Genomic DNA, 17,861 nt, shown 5'->3' on the forward strand with positions numbered 1-17,861 from the left:
CCCTGGGGGTTACAGAGTTATACAGTATGTGCACTTCCTATCCCTCAGGAGTAATCAAAAGCATTTTATGCATTAACTACCATAAGGAAGTGAGGTGTGTTTGGGGATGGATTTGAGTTAAGGTTATAAATTGGTCTAATTGGTTGGTGTATTTGGATTAGTAGAGGTGCTATGTTCATATCTGGTAGTCCGTGGTATTTTTTTTAGCTAATAAAATGCCCTGACTGCCCTTTTGGTGGCACCTACATGTCAATAAAAGCCTCATGTGTACCTCTTCACCAGCTGTTGTGGAGAATTACAATATGGTCATTTAAAGTGCAACATGCATCTCTGATGCCCCCTAGTAGTAATAAAGTAATGTCATATATAGTGATTCAGACACCTTCACATTTTAGTATGTTGCAGCCTTACGCTAAAATCTTTAAATTTATTTTTTCCCTCATAAAGTAACACTCTGTACCCTGGAATGACAAAACAAGCTGGGATTTTAGGAATTTTTGAAAATGTAGTAACGATAATTTGAAAAAAAATCTCACATGTAGACAAGTCTTTAGACCCTTACCTCAGTACTTTGACAGTGACTCCAACCTGGAGTCATCTTCGTTTGACACAAGAACTTCACATTGCTGGATATGGAGAATTTTCGCCATTCTTTTCTGCAAATATTCTCAAGTTCTGTCAGGTTGGATTGAGTCCATCAGTGGACAGCTACTTTCAGGACCCTCCAGAGATGTTTGATTGGGTTTAAATGTCTGCCACTCAAGAACATTTGTTAGACACTCCTGTGTTGTCTTTGCTTTGTGAACCTTTAGTCCAGTCTGAGATTCAGAATGCTCTGAGCAGGTTTTCATTTAGGGTATTTTGCTCTTTTTAGCTTTCCCACAACCTTGTCTAGTTTCCCAGTCCTGGAAACCGCCACCACTACCACCATTAGTATGGTTTTACATAGGGGAAGAGTGGCGTCTGGTTTCCTCCAGATTTGCCACTTAGAATTGGGGCCAAAACAATTCTGTCTTGGTTTCATCAGACCAGAGAATCTTATTACTCACAGTATGAGAGTCCTTTAGGTGTGCGTGGTTATTATTATTATTTTTTTTGCAAACTCCAAAAGTGCTTTAATGTGTCATCTGGCCACTCAGAACAGAAACAGTCAGAAAGTCCAGAACAGTGGAGAGCTGCAGTTCTGGTTGTCCGTCTGGAAGTTTCTGCCATCCCCATAAAGGTTGTCTGGAGCTCAGCCAGAGTGACTACTGGATTCTTGGTTACCTTTCTTGTCCTGGTCCATCTCCCTCAATTGCTCAGTTTCACCAGTTGGCCAGTTCTAAGAAGACTTGTGGTTATTCCAAAGTTGTTCCATTTAAAGATTATGGAGGACACCGTGCCCTTGGGAACCTGAATGCTGCAAACATTTTCTTGTAGCTTTCCCCAGATCTGTGCTTTAACATAATCCTGTTTCCAAGTTCTACAGTAAATTCTTTCAACAGCAACAACAACATTTACTTATATAGCACATTTTCATTGAAATGATGTAGCTCAAAGTGCTTTACGTAATGAAAAAAGAGAAAAAAGACAAAATAAATAAGAAAGTAGAATTAAGGAACACTAATTAAAATAGAGTACAGTAATCCCTCCTCGATCGCAGGGGTTGCGTTCCAGAAATAGGTGAAAATCCGCGAAGTAGAAACCATATGTTTGTATGGTTATTTTTATATATTTTAAGCCCTTAGAAACTCTCCCACACTGTTTATAAATATTCTCCGCACAGTTACACAGCAAACCTTCATTTATAGCGGTTAATCCGCTCCAGACAGATAAATGAATTTCCACGAAGTAGTATTCTTTATTTATAAATCTAATATTTTCGCAGTTAGAGCATAGAAAACCTGCTTACGACCTTCTAAATACATTTTTTAACATTATTAGAGCCCTCTAGACATGAAATAACACACTTTAGTCAAAAGTTTAAACTGTGCTCCATGACAAGACAGAGATGACAGTTCTTTCTCACAATTAAAAGAATGCAAACATATCCTCCTCTTCAAAGGAGTGCCGTCAGGAGCAGAGAATGTCAGAGAGAGAGAGAGAGTAAAATAAACAATCAAAAATCAATAGGGCTGTTGGGCTTTTAAGTATATGAAGCACCCGTGATAAAGCGGCCGCAATGAAGGGATCAATGTGAAGGTAGTCTTTCAGCATTTTTTACAGGAGCGTCCATATCTTCTAAGCAAACAGCCCCTCTGCTGACACCCCCTCCATCAGGAGCAGAGAATGTCAGAGAGAGTGAGAGAGACAGAGAAAAGCAAACAATGAAAAATCAATACGGGCTGTTAGAGCTTTGAAGTGTGCGACACACCACGCGGGAAGCATATCGTATATCATTGAGGAGTTTTATTTAATACGTATACGTGCTCTGATTGGGTAGCTTCTCAGCCATCTGCCAATAGCGTCCCTTGTATGAAATCAACTGGGCAAACAAACTGAGGAAGCATGTACCATAAATTAAAAGACCCATTGTCCGCAGAAATCCGCGAACCAGCGAAAAATCCGTGATATATATTTAGATATGCTTACATTTAAAATCCGCGATGGAGTGAAGCCGCGAAAGTCGAAGCGCGATATAGCGAGGGATCACTGTAATAGTAAGGTCCAATGGCCAGAGAGGACAGAAAAACAAAAATAAATGGAGAAAAAATAAAATCTGCAGGGGTTCCTAAGCCACGAGACCATCCAGCCCCCTCTAGGCATTCTACCTAAAATAAATTACCTCAATAGTCCTCATTGTATTCAGGGTTCTTATGGAAGAACTTGATGATAACAGTCATGTGGACTTCTGGCCTTTAATCCATTCAATGCAGGGACATCACGATGCTTTGATCAGGTGGTGGTGGTGGTGGCGCAGAACACCACCACAGAAAACCGGAAAAAGAACAGAAGAGAAAACCCTCATGGCTTGGGTTTTGTTCACCTGTGGTACCTTCTATGGACAGGTGTACTGTACTAGAGGTGAACTCAAGATGAGGAGTAGAAACATCTCAATGATAATCAAGAGAATGGGGTGCCCCTGGGCCAGATTTCAAGTGTCATAGCAGAAAGTCTCAATATTTTTTCGTTAATCGAATATTTCATTTTTTATTTTTAACAAATTTGCACAAAGTCATAAAATCTCGTTTTGCTTAGTTATTCTGAGGTATCGAGTGTTGTTTGATAAGGAAAAAAAGAATTGAAATGATTTAAGCATAAGGATACAATATAAAAAATTGTGAAAAAACTGAAGGGGTCTGAATACTTTCTGAAGCCACCCGTACATAGGCTTTTCCATCCTTTTCATTGAGATTGTCTAAAATAACATTAAGATGGGATTAGAACAAAGAACAAGCTGAAATATGAGAAATCTGACAAAACAGAAGACCATTCAATCCACCAGGCTCATTTGTTTAGCTAATAGCTAAGCTGTACCAATAGAAACAAAGTTCCCATTGATGACTGTTTCTCTCTTCAGAGTAGGCTACATTAGATTACTAATTATAAATGAAAATCAACTACCTGAGACTAATCCTACCTAATCAACTAAATAGTTTGTACAGGAGGTTTGAGAGACACCCACCACCATACAGAAACCTAACTTATCTTTTACAGCCCTGTCCAGTCCTTCCTGGCCCAAATGACAATCTTCCTTCCACAGTTTAATATTGCCTTAATCAGTAATACTTTATGCCCTGTTGGGTTATAAATTTCCTAATAAGTAATTCTATTATCTCTATGGTTATTTAGAAGCTCTATACACACTTCTCTTCTGTTTAAGGGTTAATGAAAGTGCAGCTCTCTCACGTTTGCTGGTTGGGATGATTAATCCTTCACATGTACTTTTGCTGCCACCTTGTGGTTGATGAAAAGTCATACAGTTGCTAATTGCATAATAGTAAATGTACTGTACATCTGTTATCCTTGGGGAATAATTGAAATCTCTACATGCATTTTAGGCAGCTCTGGTGTTACAAAAAGTGCAATTTTGGTGCCCCCAGTGATCATGAAAGCCCACAACTCTTAGTACTTACCACTACTCCACTGTGAGCTGTTTGATCAACGTTTGTTTTAACTTGCTGACTCTTTTCCATAGGACTAAAGCTGACCATGTTGCCCCCACCAGCTCACACCCTTCTAACCCCATGGAGAGGAAGGACCTGCATGTGTCTTTTAACATGATGCCCACCGCCATCAGAGATGGAACCCTGTCTTCTGAGATCAGGTAAGTTGACACCTGCAGACAATGCAATGCAATGGGACAGGTCATGGTGACATCGGAAAAACTGGTTTTGTTTTTGATTCCCAAGTAAGAAGTGATTTACCTAGGGTGAATTTTCTTCCCTTCATGGACACTTAAACACAATTTTAACACGATGATTTATGCAAAACAGCTCCACTCTGGTGTCACAGGGCTACTTCCACACTACTGTCTTTTAATTTCAAAATGGCATTTTTACGCAATAGCAATCGCTGTCCACATTAGCAGTTTCACATCAGTTACGAAATGATCTCCATCCACACAAAAACAACCGAAACTAATATCACAGCCGTTTGTTGACGATAGGCATGTGTGCAACTGCAGAAAAATCCATGAAAAGACAGTAAGTAATGCTGACAGTCATTAAAAAACAGTCAGAAAAATTATTGATTGATAAATAGATACTTTATTAATCCCTAGGGGAAATTCACATACTCCAGCAGCAGCATACTAATAAAAAACAATATTAAATTAAAGAGTGATAAAAATGCAGCGGGTCCGTGAGGGGCCTGGGCCTCCTAAAATCCACCACCAGCTCCTTGGTTTTGCTTATGTTCAGTTGTAGGTGGTTTGAGTCGCACCATTTAACAAAGTCCTTGATTAGGTTAGTGACCAGTAAATTATTTTCCTTTTGCACATGTATTTCAAACTGGAGAAAAAACACAATTAAGATGCATAAATGTAAGCAACACAATAAGCGCCATGGAAAGCAACTCCTCTACATCCTCCATGTTTGAATGGAAGGATTTTCTTCCTTGTTGGGTGACGAATCAGGAAATTAAATATTGTAATCAGCAGGATCCAATCAGCAAAGGGACACTTAATAATAAATTTCAAAAGCCTACGTTTTCACCTATCCACATTGCAACGCTGTGCCTGTGTTTTCAGACACATATGGCTCTGGAGAGCATTTTGAAAAGTCTCTATTATCAGGCATTAAAAATGTCAGTGTAGTGTGGACAAAAGGCAAAAATTAGAATTTTTAAATGAAAATGTAGTCATGTGGACATAACCTCAGTCAAATATCAAAGATACTCTTAGCTTTCAAATTCTACCCAGGGAGGCTAATAATAGTTAGCAAGAGAAATGGAAATGTCCAAAATGTGAAAGGAAGAGACACGGCTCTGAACTGATAAGGTCTACCCAGCTTAATGCATGAAAACAGGTACTATGTAAGAACCACTTTAATTGTCCAAATTGGCATCTAAATTTGTGCACACACTTGAGTGTAGATTAGGTTATTTGTCCTGGGCGATCTTCAGAACTGGGTGAACACTTAGAAAGTGCAGTTTAATGCAGAAAGGTCCAAAGTTCTATACATAGGAAAAAGGATCATTTATTATAAATACAGGTAGAAGACAATGAAAAAGGATATAAGGGCCTATCCATTGAAACGACATTCTTATTACTGGAAATGTGCAGAAGTAAAAAAAAAAAAAAAATCATTAAAGCCTTTAAAATACTTTGCATTGATGAAGCTGATCCAGCAGAAATCTTTCAATTCAATAGTGTATCACTATGTCCAAGGGTCTCCACAAATGGAGCAGGTTCAGTGTTACGAAATACACTATGGAAAGATCTTTCCATTTACAGTGCCACCTCAATGCCACAACAACATCAATCAATCACAGCACAAATAATCTTATACATAGTTTGTATTAAATAATCATTAAGCATACAGTCCATGTCAGAGTATGCCAGGAAAACCTCATTGGAATTCAGTTGGATGCAAACTCCTACGCCATATTAGCAGAGGTGATCTCAGTGCTCCACCCATTATCTTCTATGGGATGTGTAGTAGTTTGAGCTGTATAACATACAGTATAAAGTATAATAAAAAGGAAAAGCAAGCAATGTAACATAATAAGTAGAAATATCATATATTAAATATACTACTATATAGTTTTACCCAAATTGTTCTACAAAAGTGTGTCAAGAAAAGCTGCTGGGGCTCTTTTATACCATTTGTTTTATTACTTCTTTAACATTGTATTCTGGTGGTTTAAATGGATTATGAGCTGAACTGATAAATATATACTAGTTAAAATCTAGCAATCTGGTTAATGTGCAATTTAAAGTTCAGGTCAAAGTCCACAATTACACCTTGACTTGTAATGCTTAGGAATCAAGCTTATTTCTCAAACCTTCACTGTTTCCATTTTTCCAATCAATAAGATTTCAATTTTTTTATGTATTTGGCTTGAGAAACATATTACTTATCCATTTAAAAATGCAAGTAAGACATTGGGTCAGGGAGTCCAGAGCATCAGGGTTATCAGATGCTATAGATAAGTAAAGCATACTAATCCCTAAACTTAACATCCATCCTATAACTGTTGTTGTTATGTCCTAAAACTGCACTGGGCTCACAAATACCATTAACAATAAGTCCTAAACATACTAGGACCTTAATTTCAATTCTGAAACTGCCATAATAAAACTATTCCAACCTTATGTCCTTAAACTGCACTGATGTCAAAGCTTTGTAATTCTGTAAACGATATTGGAGAATATGTGACCACTACTTCTCCAAAATGGTGGAGCCTGTCGTGTATGCTGCTCAGATGAAACTGTTGCCCAAGGCCATCCTTGATTACTCCATGCTATATAACTTGATGATCTCTTGTGTTTCAGTGCCCTTCGACTGGTGTATCTACAAAGTGGAGGAAATGATCCCCTCATCCTGGCCCAGATGCATGAACTTCAAGCAGAGGCACAAGGTCTGGAACGGAGTACACAGAAAGCAGAATATAAGGAAAAGAAACGGAGTAGGTGTCTGTGTGTAAATCTGGGTTGAACTATAGATAGATAGATAGATAGACAGATAGATAGATAGATAGATAGATACTTTATTTATCCCAAGGGGAAATTCACATAATCCATAATATTTATGTTTTAGATCAGGTTTTTCTCAACCACTGGTTCAGAGGTTACTGTTGTTTATAATGGTAATCAGTTGCAGTGTGTTACTGCTCTGATGATTGTGTGCAGTACTTCCCCACTTTGATGATCACACTCAATTCACCAAGCACCACCTTCACTTTAACAATCTCACTCAATTTACGCAAAGTCACTTACATATGAAAAGGTGAGTCATGTCACCAAAAAGGTTGAGAAATGTTTTAGACTACTATCTCCTGCTTCTCTTGAAAGTGGCTGCAAAAGCAACACCTGTGAGTTCTCACACTGTCTGGTCACTTTTTAAGTAATGGACTGTCCCTTTTTACTGGTTACACTTTATATTCAGTACTGTGGCAACAACAATTACTTTACTGTTACTTGGGTCACATTGTGTTGTAAATTCACGCAGTCTTCTTGCACTTGATAAGCACACAATCACTAACTTATTCCTAAAATTTCTTGAATTTTCTTTCATTTTTTGGACTTTGGAACACATATGTTTTATCATCCTTGTGTTGTTTCACCCTGACTTGTGCGCTGATCATTTTCCCTGCACTTGGCCACCATCTTTCACATTTTATATCACTTTTTTCTTGTTTTTTTCCATATATTTATTTACTTTTGCTATTTGACTAGGCCTCTTTCCCTTTAGCTGTTTCTCTTAGTTTTGTTGAACCCATATTGAAACAACACTGTTTTCTGTTACCATTTAACCCTGAATGCTCCATTGAACAAGGACAAGTCATCAAAATGGAGGAAAGACCTGAACAAGGTGACTAAGGGTGAAGTAAACTCACATTAACATTAGAAAATGATAGGTACATATCACTCACCCAGTGGTCTTTAACAGCAAATGCCATTCATTTTAGCATTCAGTGTGGCTGAGTGGCTTTGGAGGATGATCAAAAACCACTTGGCTAGAGTTGAAAATCCCACCGCTGACTCCATGATTCTTGAATTTCTATGAAATATGAAAGCTTGCATAATGAAGTGCTTTCTGGTATCAGTTTTATATGCACTTCCACTTAATTTCCATTGATGTCCTTGAGTATGTGATTCATCCTTAAATTGAAAGCATTCTGCTGGATCTACTTTATCATTGCCATTGAGGATTTTGAAGACCTGGATTAGGTTGTCATGTATTCTCCTCTGCTCGAGGCTAAACAGGTTTGATTCCCTGAGTCTGCCACAATACATTTCCTTAAGTCCTGGGATGTACTTTTTACATTTACTTATTTGGCTGACACCTTTATCCAAGGTGACTGTTTTGTCTTGGTGGAGTATATTACTCTACTTTTCCCCTTTTATGTTATTAATGTGTAGCCTTTGTCAGAATGCCTCAAATCTCCCAGACTCACCACTGTTTATAAAGTATTATAGTATATAATTTCTCCTCATCTTCCCTTCTACATGTGTAACCTCAGTCAATTAGGTGTAAGACAAACAGGATCTAAATTACACTTCAAATAATGTATTATTGATAATATTCATAAATAATAACAATATGCAAAGTACATTTGAATATTGGCAACCATACAACCTGATAAATGGTGATGTGTAGTTTCAGGCGGCACACAAACTTGTTAGTTACTTAAAATGTTTCTAGTTAAGGCATCATTTGTTGTCACATTTCCTCAGAACAGGACACATGCCTGTCTCAATATGGCTGCCAAGCTGTGCTCTTCATTGTGTTGTCTTTTTCAGTTCATGGTGTGTGTGAGATGGTCTTTCATCACTTGGTCAGAGAGAGAGGGTGAGGTAAAGAAAGCAAATTTATAGGTTTTCTGTCCAATCCCTAGAGCCAATAAGGCATCGTGGTACTTAAAGGCTTCTGATGTAAGCCAATTCCAAACAGCCATACTTTAGACCAATGGGAGGACAGAAAACCTTCTCACCTGCCCTCCAAACCAGGTGTTAAGGTAAAGCTTGGCAGTTAGGCAGCCTGGCTTTCCTGTGGGGGTTGACTGAGAGACTTTAGCAGAGAAATATTGGTCAAACTTGTTTGGGGAGCTTCCCCCAACCCTGTCGTAAAATTACAAAGAGACTCATTCCTAAAAGGGGGGAAGGAGTTCTTAAACCATCAAACCATTGCTGTTATCATCAATAACACTAATAGGCATTTAGGCATGAAGCTGGACAGTTCGACATCTGTGCAGAGCGACAGGCGCTGAGCAGACTCCTGTCAATCATGGAGAATCCACTGCATCCACTGAACAGGATCATCTCCAGACAGAAGAGCATCTTCAGTGACAGACTGCTGTCACTGTCCTGCTCCACTGACAGACTGAGGAGACCGTTCCTCCCCCACACTATGTGACTCTTCAGTTCCACCTGGGGGAGTAAATGCTAACATTATACAAAGTTATTGTCTGTTATACCTGCATTTTTATCACTCTTTAATTTAATATTGTTCTTTATTAGTATGCTGTTGCTGGAGTATGTGAATTTCCCATTAGGATTAATAAAGTATCTATCTATCTATCTGTCTGTCTGTCTGTCTGTCTGTCTGTCTGTCTGTCTGTCTGTCTGTCTGTCTGTCTGTCTGTCTGTCTGTCTGTCTGTCTAATATTACATTGCTTTGTCTAAGTTACAAATAAAGACATACAATATATTTATCAACTTGTTTGCAAAATTTCACATCACAACAGTGACTTATTTGTATTTATGATACAATTGGTTACATTTCTTTTGGTTTTCCAGTTGGAGCACAGGCAGGTCAAGTGACTTGCTCATGGTCACATAATGTCAGTAGTAGGATTTCAACTCACAACCTCAGGGTTTGAAGTCCAAAGGCTTAACTACTACACCACACTGGTTCCTGTCCTCTGCACAGCTTTGAGTGCTGTTATGTGCTGCTATGTCTTTCGTGTGGTGGGGTGAGCAAAAATGCACAAAACACTCTAGATGTGGGCTTACCCGCGTGTTATATAGTTTAAGCAAACATAATATCCGACCCCTCTGTGTTGGGGATACTCAGAACCGTCTTGTTTATTGCCATTTTGCCTAAAATACTCTTGTGCTCTTAAAAAAATTGCTTCAAGGACCCTCTGGCAGCCTCAGTTAATTCATGCTGACTAGGTAGTCTATAATTCTCTGTTTGGGTTTTCTTCTTTCCCTCCTTTGTCCTGTGTACAGTGCCTCTGACAGCGCCTTGCTAGCTGGGCTTCATACTAAAAGTATTTGTACAAAGACTATGAGTACTATAAATATTAAATTATTAAAATCAAGGAATTCGCAACTTTTTCTGTACCACAGGGTCACAACCTCATCCACGGGGCATTGACTCAGAGCTGCTTGCTGTGCAGATGGAGAACGAGCGCCTGGAGGACGAACTTCTGCGCCTGCATCTACAGCGGGAGAAGCGCAAGGCCAAGGAGGGTAGGAATGCCACCCATAAGCCAATACTGCATGGTGGGAGACTAAAAGCTGGGGTTCAAGTAGAAAAGCCTCCTCACAGGTATCCTCCAAACTGAGCACTTCTGTGGTAGTGCACATGAGGAGACATTTTGTGTTTAGTGAAATGGCAACCACTTCACATGGACTGAGATAATTAAGCAAAATGTTAGGGAGAGTCTAACATTTCAAAAATCGAAGCTACAAGCCCTTCATTTACAAATTCCATTCATTTTTAGAAAACACCTAGTATAGCTTGAACTTTTAAAACTTGAGAGCACCATAATGTGTTTATTAAATTGAACATATACAGTATGTATAAGATAGCTTTTTTGCCCCCTGGTTTACTGGGTATTCTAAAGATAAAGATTGCCAGTGACACTTTACCTATGTTTCATATGTGAATGAAAGAGCAGGTCTTAAGAACAGGCAAAAATAGCACGTCTAGGAATAAAAAGCAACTCTTATTGTAATCTAGTGTGATCTGTAAAGCATCTTGTCATGATGTTGTCTTTAAAAGGCACTATATAAAATAAACACAGACTTCAAACTACTTACTTTGCTTTTGTTTTTTTTGTTTTTCTTTTTTTTTTTATGGGCGTGTTATACACCCAACTCCACCACCATAGAAGTTAGAAAATATATACTTGATCTAACATTAAGGTTAAATGTTCAATGACTTAGTTTACTGATTTGTAACATTAGAGCATCTTAATTTTTTTAGTTACTCTATCACAAATTAAATTATCATATTTTTTAACTTAAAGAAATACTCTAACCAAAAATGATATTTTTTATGTTACTTTCCCCTTGTAGTTTGTGGTAAAGGGCAAGAAAAAATGTGAATCTCATGTTTTAATGGAGAACAGTGTGACAAGTAGGGATGTTGCAGCACCGCAAACCCCAGGCACAACCCCACAGACACAAGTCCTGGGTGCAAACACAAAATTTATTGTTATAAATTACCTTACAAAAGTCTTTTTAATAACCGCAAACACTATTCTTTCTTTCTTTCTTTCTTTCTTTCTTTCTTTCTTTCTTTCTTTCTTTCTTTCTTATGAGCTTTGTCCATCCTCTACACAACACTTCAACTAACCTGGATGAGATTGATTGTACCCTTTCATTTTAGACTCATGAGTACTTCCACAAAGTAGGAATCATGTATCCCCGCAGCAACCACAGAACTTGACAAGGCTGCTCTACAGGACTCCAGTTCCCAGCATTCCTTGCGGGGATGGCATTGCCCAGGGAGTCCTTCCATCCTACTGGCCTCCTGGCCAGATAACTATCTTCATTCCATCCCTACCATGAAGCCAAGGTGCCTACCTGTAAATTGGCATGCTTTATCAGTCTTCTGACAAGGGCAGAAAACATCTTGCCCTTATTTGTGTCCACTCAGTGCCATGGGCTAAAATATTATTAAATATATAACCCCAGAAAATGAAAGTATTCTTCAAACAGGAAGCCCCTTCACATAGGACAGGACTTCTAAATTGAAGACCCGGTTCTCACACTCATTCAATGATCAAAAGTCCTGTCTACAATTCAACAGCTTGACATAAGAATACCATTGATATCCACAGTTTCGTCCTCAGCCACACTGAACGCTGGCTCATCTGTCAGTGCAACTGATTGCTGGAAACTGACATTTTCTGCCATTTCGGATCCGCCTTTCTACGGTTCTCCTTGAAAATTTAATCTTTAATTCCGTACATGATTGTTTCTTGGTTTGGCAGTTCATCAAATAAAACCTCTGCATTGCTTAGAAAGGTGACTACCTGTTGAAGCTCATCAAGAGAATGCCAAGAGTGTGCAAAGCAGTAATCAGAGCAAATTTTTGAAGAAACTAGAATATAAAACATGTTTTCAGTTATTTCACCTTTTTTTGTTAAGTACATAACTCCACATGTGTTCATTCATAGTTTTGATGCCTTCAGTGAGAATCTACCAATGTAAATGGTCATGAAAATAAAGAAAACACATTGAATGAGGAGGTGTGTCCAAACTTTTGGCCTGTACTGTATATATATATATATATATTTTTTTTTTTTTTTAATTTTCAAATGATCAAATTTGACAACTTCATTGTATTGTATTTGGGTGTATTATTAAGTTGTCTGGGGCGGCTAGGAGACCTGGGTTCGCTTCCCGGGACCTCCCTGCGTGGAGTTTGCATGCTCTCCCCGTGTCTGCGTGGGTTTCCTCTGGGCGCTCCGGTTTCCTCCCACAGTCCGAAGACATGCAGGTTAGGTGGATTGGCGATTCTAAATTGGCTCTAGTGTGTGCTTGGTGTGTGGGTGTGTTTGTGCGTGTCCTGTGGTGGGTTGGCACCCTGCCCGGGATTGGTTCCTGCCTTGTGCCCTGTGTTGGCTGGGATTGGCTCCAGCAGACCCCCGTGACCCTGTATTCAGATTCAGCGGGTTAGAAAATGGATGGATGGATGGATTAAGTTGTCTATAATAATAGTAATAGAAGTTGAGCAATGTTATGATAATATTAATGAACAGCAATGCTAAAGTTGTTGACCTGCAACGAAAGTCAGAACTTGTTTTTTTTAGTACGTAAACGTACCTGTATTAAGTGAGTAAATCTAGACAACTTAATAGTATGTTTACTGACTTGTGACGGTAGTTAGTGAAAAAACATTAAAATAGTATACAAGGAAAAACGCAAAACAGAGTAACTTTAATCTGTGTGATTAAGTATTTAAAATGAATATCTGAATATTTCTCGTGTATGTGTTTTTTTTTTTTTAACTTTTATTTTTCTAACCTTTTGCTCTTAACCGGCGATAATAATTCAAACCCATAACCGGTTGCTTCTTTGAAAGTCACATGGCTTTACCGCCAAGTTATCCAAACTCCACTGACGATGAATCCGCTTGGTACTTATTAATTTCCGGTGAGGACTAAACAGAACTATTTTGACTTCTGCCTAAATGATTGAAATTAGTTTTTTATACATCCCACAAGACTCAATAAATTAAACATGATTGAGTTATGTTCAAAAGGGGAACTTAAACAATACATGTAATATAAAGTAAATACATTTTTGTAAATGTAACAGCCTGCCATTTCCATTATTTTCAGTCACTGTTTCCACATGTATACAGGGAAACCTATACAGCCAACCTCAAAAAATAATCACTGCAAATGTGCAGGTCATTATTGAATTACTTTCATTCTAAGCTATTTCCTCCCACATTCCAAAGGTTTGTGTATAAGGTCAATTCCCAGCTACATCATGCAACTATCCATATTAGTTAGTGTGTGTGTTCTCTCTGATGATTTGGCATCTCTTCCCGGATTGCTATATGGCTTGTCCCATCATGACGCTTGGATAGACTCTGGGTCTCTGTGACTCTGTAGTTCAAAAAGTAGGCCCATAGAATGGATGGACTGACTTGTTGTTTACCAGCAGCTTTCAGTTAAATACATGAAAAACTGTAAAGATGAAAGAACCCAAAGGAAGTCTTATCAAACATCTTTGCATGTGAGGTTGGTTTGATTGAAGATGTTGGGAATGAAGACTTCTAAATAAATGTCAATCTTAAACTAGCCTCACATTAAGTGAATGGTTTCAATTAAAGGCTGTATACTGCAGCTCCTTCCATGACAGGGAAGCAGAGCAGAATAGATTTCAGATGAAAGCAGGCAGTAGACAACAGGCCTTTAGCAGAACATGTCCCTGAGCTTACTACTTATGTCTTTTAATAATGCACCTAATTTCAGAGTCCAGTGGTTTGGATATTCAAGATCTCCAGCGTGAACACATGTGGCAAATGGCCAGCTTGCAGACAGAAATCGAGAAGCTGAAACAGGACATGGAACGCACAAAGTCCTTAAAGGAGAAAGCAGCACCACCTCCTCCACCACCTCCTCCTTTGCCTCCTCCACCAGCACTGTACCCGGCCCTGCCTGGAGTACACAAGCCAGCGGTAAGTCCGTTCTTTATCAAGGGAAGGATGGTATATGTTACTTATCATTAAGAGAAAAAAAGGAACTAGAGCTGGTGCAAATCCTGAACATATTCATGTTTTCCTTTCATTTGTCTTCAGTCTAGTCAGGGGTCCTCAATCACGGTCCTGGAGAGCCACAGTGGCTGCAGGTTTTTGCTCCAACCCAGTTGCTTAATAAAAAGCACTTATTGCTAAAGTAACACTTCTGCTTCACTTTAGTGATTTTGAGCCCTTATTGCTTAATTTTGTCTTAAACAGCTATTTTAATTGCTCCTTATTATCAATAACATGCAAATGACAAGAGAGAGCAGCATTTCTCCGTTTAGCTTATTTAAATTTACACCTGTGTGTATTTATCTGCACTATTGGGTTTAATTAAATACTTGGAAGAAAAATGAAGAGAAAAAAGTGAAGGACTGAGAATTACTTATCCATTTTAGCCTTCAAATCATTTGCATGATAGAAAGGGAAAGAAAATCTAGGATATGAGAATGACCTGACATAGCAGAGTTAATTTAATTTCATAGCTTGTTAGTGCTTTATTGGCAAGAATTGCTTTCTAATTAAGCAACCAGGTCAGAACAAAAACCTGCAGCCACTGCGGCTCTCCAGGACTGGGATTGAGGACCCCTGGTCTAGTTGAACAGTCCCTATTTTAGCAGGAGACAGCAGCAGTCATTCCTGCCAGTCCACAGTAGCCCATAAGGAGCCTTAGGTGGGAGGAGGGCACATGCCCCTTGAGTTACCAAACAGTTCCACTTAGTGTCTATAGCACATGTTGTTGTTGGTTATTTGGAAGAAAGTTCCAGAACATATGCCACTTGGGTTATAAAAAAGCTACACTTTCCTGTCCAAAGTCCACATTTCAATATTTTTAGACCTTAAACCTCCGGATCACACATCCCTCAGTGTCCATAGCATGGCAGGTTGGATTCCAGAGCGCCCACTGCTTCAGTTACATAAATGGTGTCATTTTATTGTCAACAGCACATGCCCATTAACATTCATAAACAGCTCTCCTCAAGTCAAAGAGCCCTAGACAGCCACCTATATTACCTAATGTATTGCCTGGCTCTGCAAGTATGGAACTATTTTTTAAAGGGTTTATGGTTGTCTCTACCATACAGAAGAACTAGGCAGCCATCTTGGGTTACAAAATTTGGAGGTTGGCGGCATTTTCGTCAAAGAACAAACTGACTTTCAAAGCACTCCAACAATAAAACTGTTCGACTTCCATCAAGCCTATCACCAGGTCTAAAGAGACAGGCAGCAGACACACCACAGTCAATGTGCAGGTTTGACGCCTCAGTCAGCCAGGTGTCTTTGTTGTTTAACATAAGAACACTGAACGGGCATATCACTAAACCTTTGCAATGTTAGGGGCCATGAGGAATGCCACCCAAAACATTAGACACACTGCTAAACAGTGGGAAGCTAAACATGTGAGTTGTCCCTTTCACTGTGCCATTCTTTCGTTGCATCACTTCATAATTGCTTTTCCCACACATAAAACATCAGGGTTCCCAGCTCCTGCTTCCTCATCCACTCCACTGCACGTAGTACTCCGGCTTCTCCATTCAGCTGCTGTAGTCTAACTAGAGGTGCTCTCCACACAGGCTGCTCTGCCTTGTCACCTTCTGGAAAATCACAGCACTTCTTGTCCCTTGAAATGGGCCTTTTCTAATAATGGGCGATTCACCAAAAATTAGTTATTTTTAAAGGATTCTTTCCACTGAATCATATGAATCAATTTGTGAGTACAAACAAATCATAGGGAGTGCTAAAGCTCATGTGTGTCCTGCATAATGTCATTCATTCACTCATTTTCCACTACTTATCAAAAGCCGTGTCACGGGGGCAACAGTTTTAACAGTGATGCCCAAACATCCTTTTTCCCAGCCACATTTATCAAGTCATACTGTAGGATCCCATGGCATTCCCAGACCATCTGGGAGATATAATCCTTTCATTGAGCACTGAGTGTTCCCTGGATTCTCCTCCCTGCTGGTCGTGACCATAAAACCTCTACAGGGAGGCATCCATAGCAGATATCCAAACCACTGCAACTGGCTCATCTCAATGCAGAGGGTCAGTGGCTCACCTCCAAGTTTCTCCCGGATTTCTGTGCTTCTCATCCTATCTATAAGGGTGAGCACAGCTGCCCTGAAGAGAAAGCTCATCTTGGCCGCTTGTACCTGCAATCTCATTCTTTCAGTTATTACACAAAGCTCATGATCTTGCTGTAGGTGAGGATAGAGATGTAAGTCAACTTGTAAATGGAGAGCTTTGTCTCCTGACTCAGCTCCTTCTTCACCACTACAGATTGGTATAATGACTTCATAACTGTGCTCACTGCCTCAGTCTGTTTGTCAATCTCATCATCCCATTTCTCCCTCACTTGGGAACAAGACCCCAAGGTATTTAAACTCTTCCACTTGAAACACTAACTTACCTCACAGACCACCGTTTTCATACTGAGGGCTACGGCCTCAGATTTGGGGGTACTAATTCTCATACCTGCCGTTTCACACTTGATCACAAACCATTCCAATGAATGCTGGAGTTTGTGGCCCGATAAAGCACACAGGACCATGTCATCTGCTAAAAGCAGTGACGCAATTCTGAGGCCACTGGACCCACATTCTTTCCCAGCTGTGCCTGGATATCCTGTGCATGAAAATCACAAACAGGACAGGAGAAAAAGCACCACACCCACTGGAAACAGTGCTGATGTTTTTCTGAGTATATGGACCCAGCTCTCATTGTTATTATACTGTGACCGAATAGCCTTTATAAGGGGCTCCGGATCCACATCCTCTCCTAGCAACCCCCACAGTATCCCTCATGGAATACAGTCATATGCAGATGGTAGATGTTTAAAGCACATGTGTATGATTCGCCTGACTCATACATATGACTCATTTGATTTGTGAAAGAGTTACTACCTAAGAATCGTTGTAATGATTCTCATTCATTTGATTCACAAACAAATCACAACCCGAGAATCTGTCTAATGTTTCAGATTTATTTGGTTTGTGAACGAGTCACTACCTGAGAATCAGTCTAATGATTCTCTTTCATCGGATTTGTGATGAAATTTTCATCCACTTGTAATACTGTGATGAAATGTTTCATTTTAATTATCCATCTTAAATGTGTTACCGTGCTTTGTTTAAGGAAACAGGGCAACGACATATGAATTATCATATTAAATATATAATGAATTGCTTATTTATAGGTAATGAATATAAATACAAATTAACAAGCAATAATATATATTTATATACACACATAAATACATATATATTTATATCAAAATAATGTAGA

At 39.1% G+C, this 17,861-nt stretch overlaps 1 protein-coding gene across 2 annotated transcripts in view; it reads left to right on the forward strand.

Moving 5' to 3' along the window:
- Nucleotides 1-17,861, forward strand: part of LOC120514622 — a 122,866-nt gene that overhangs the window by 6,743 nt on the left and 98,262 nt on the right. For both annotated transcript variants that reach the window (XM_039735107.1, XM_039735108.1), the window contains exons 6-9: nucleotides 4,118-4,246; nucleotides 6,917-7,050; nucleotides 10,439-10,561; nucleotides 14,308-14,513. In XM_039735107.1, the coding sequence (XP_039591041.1) occupies nucleotides 4,118-4,246; nucleotides 6,917-7,050; nucleotides 10,439-10,561; nucleotides 14,308-14,513 (592 nt within the window). The remainder of the gene's footprint in view (nucleotides 1-4,117; nucleotides 4,247-6,916; nucleotides 7,051-10,438; nucleotides 10,562-14,307; nucleotides 14,514-17,861) is intronic.

Source organism: Polypterus senegalus, chromosome 14 (assembly GCF_016835505.1).
Source record: "Polypterus senegalus isolate Bchr_013 chromosome 14, ASM1683550v1, whole genome shotgun sequence".
Taxonomy (NCBI): domain Eukaryota; kingdom Metazoa; phylum Chordata; class Cladistia; order Polypteriformes; family Polypteridae; genus Polypterus; species Polypterus senegalus.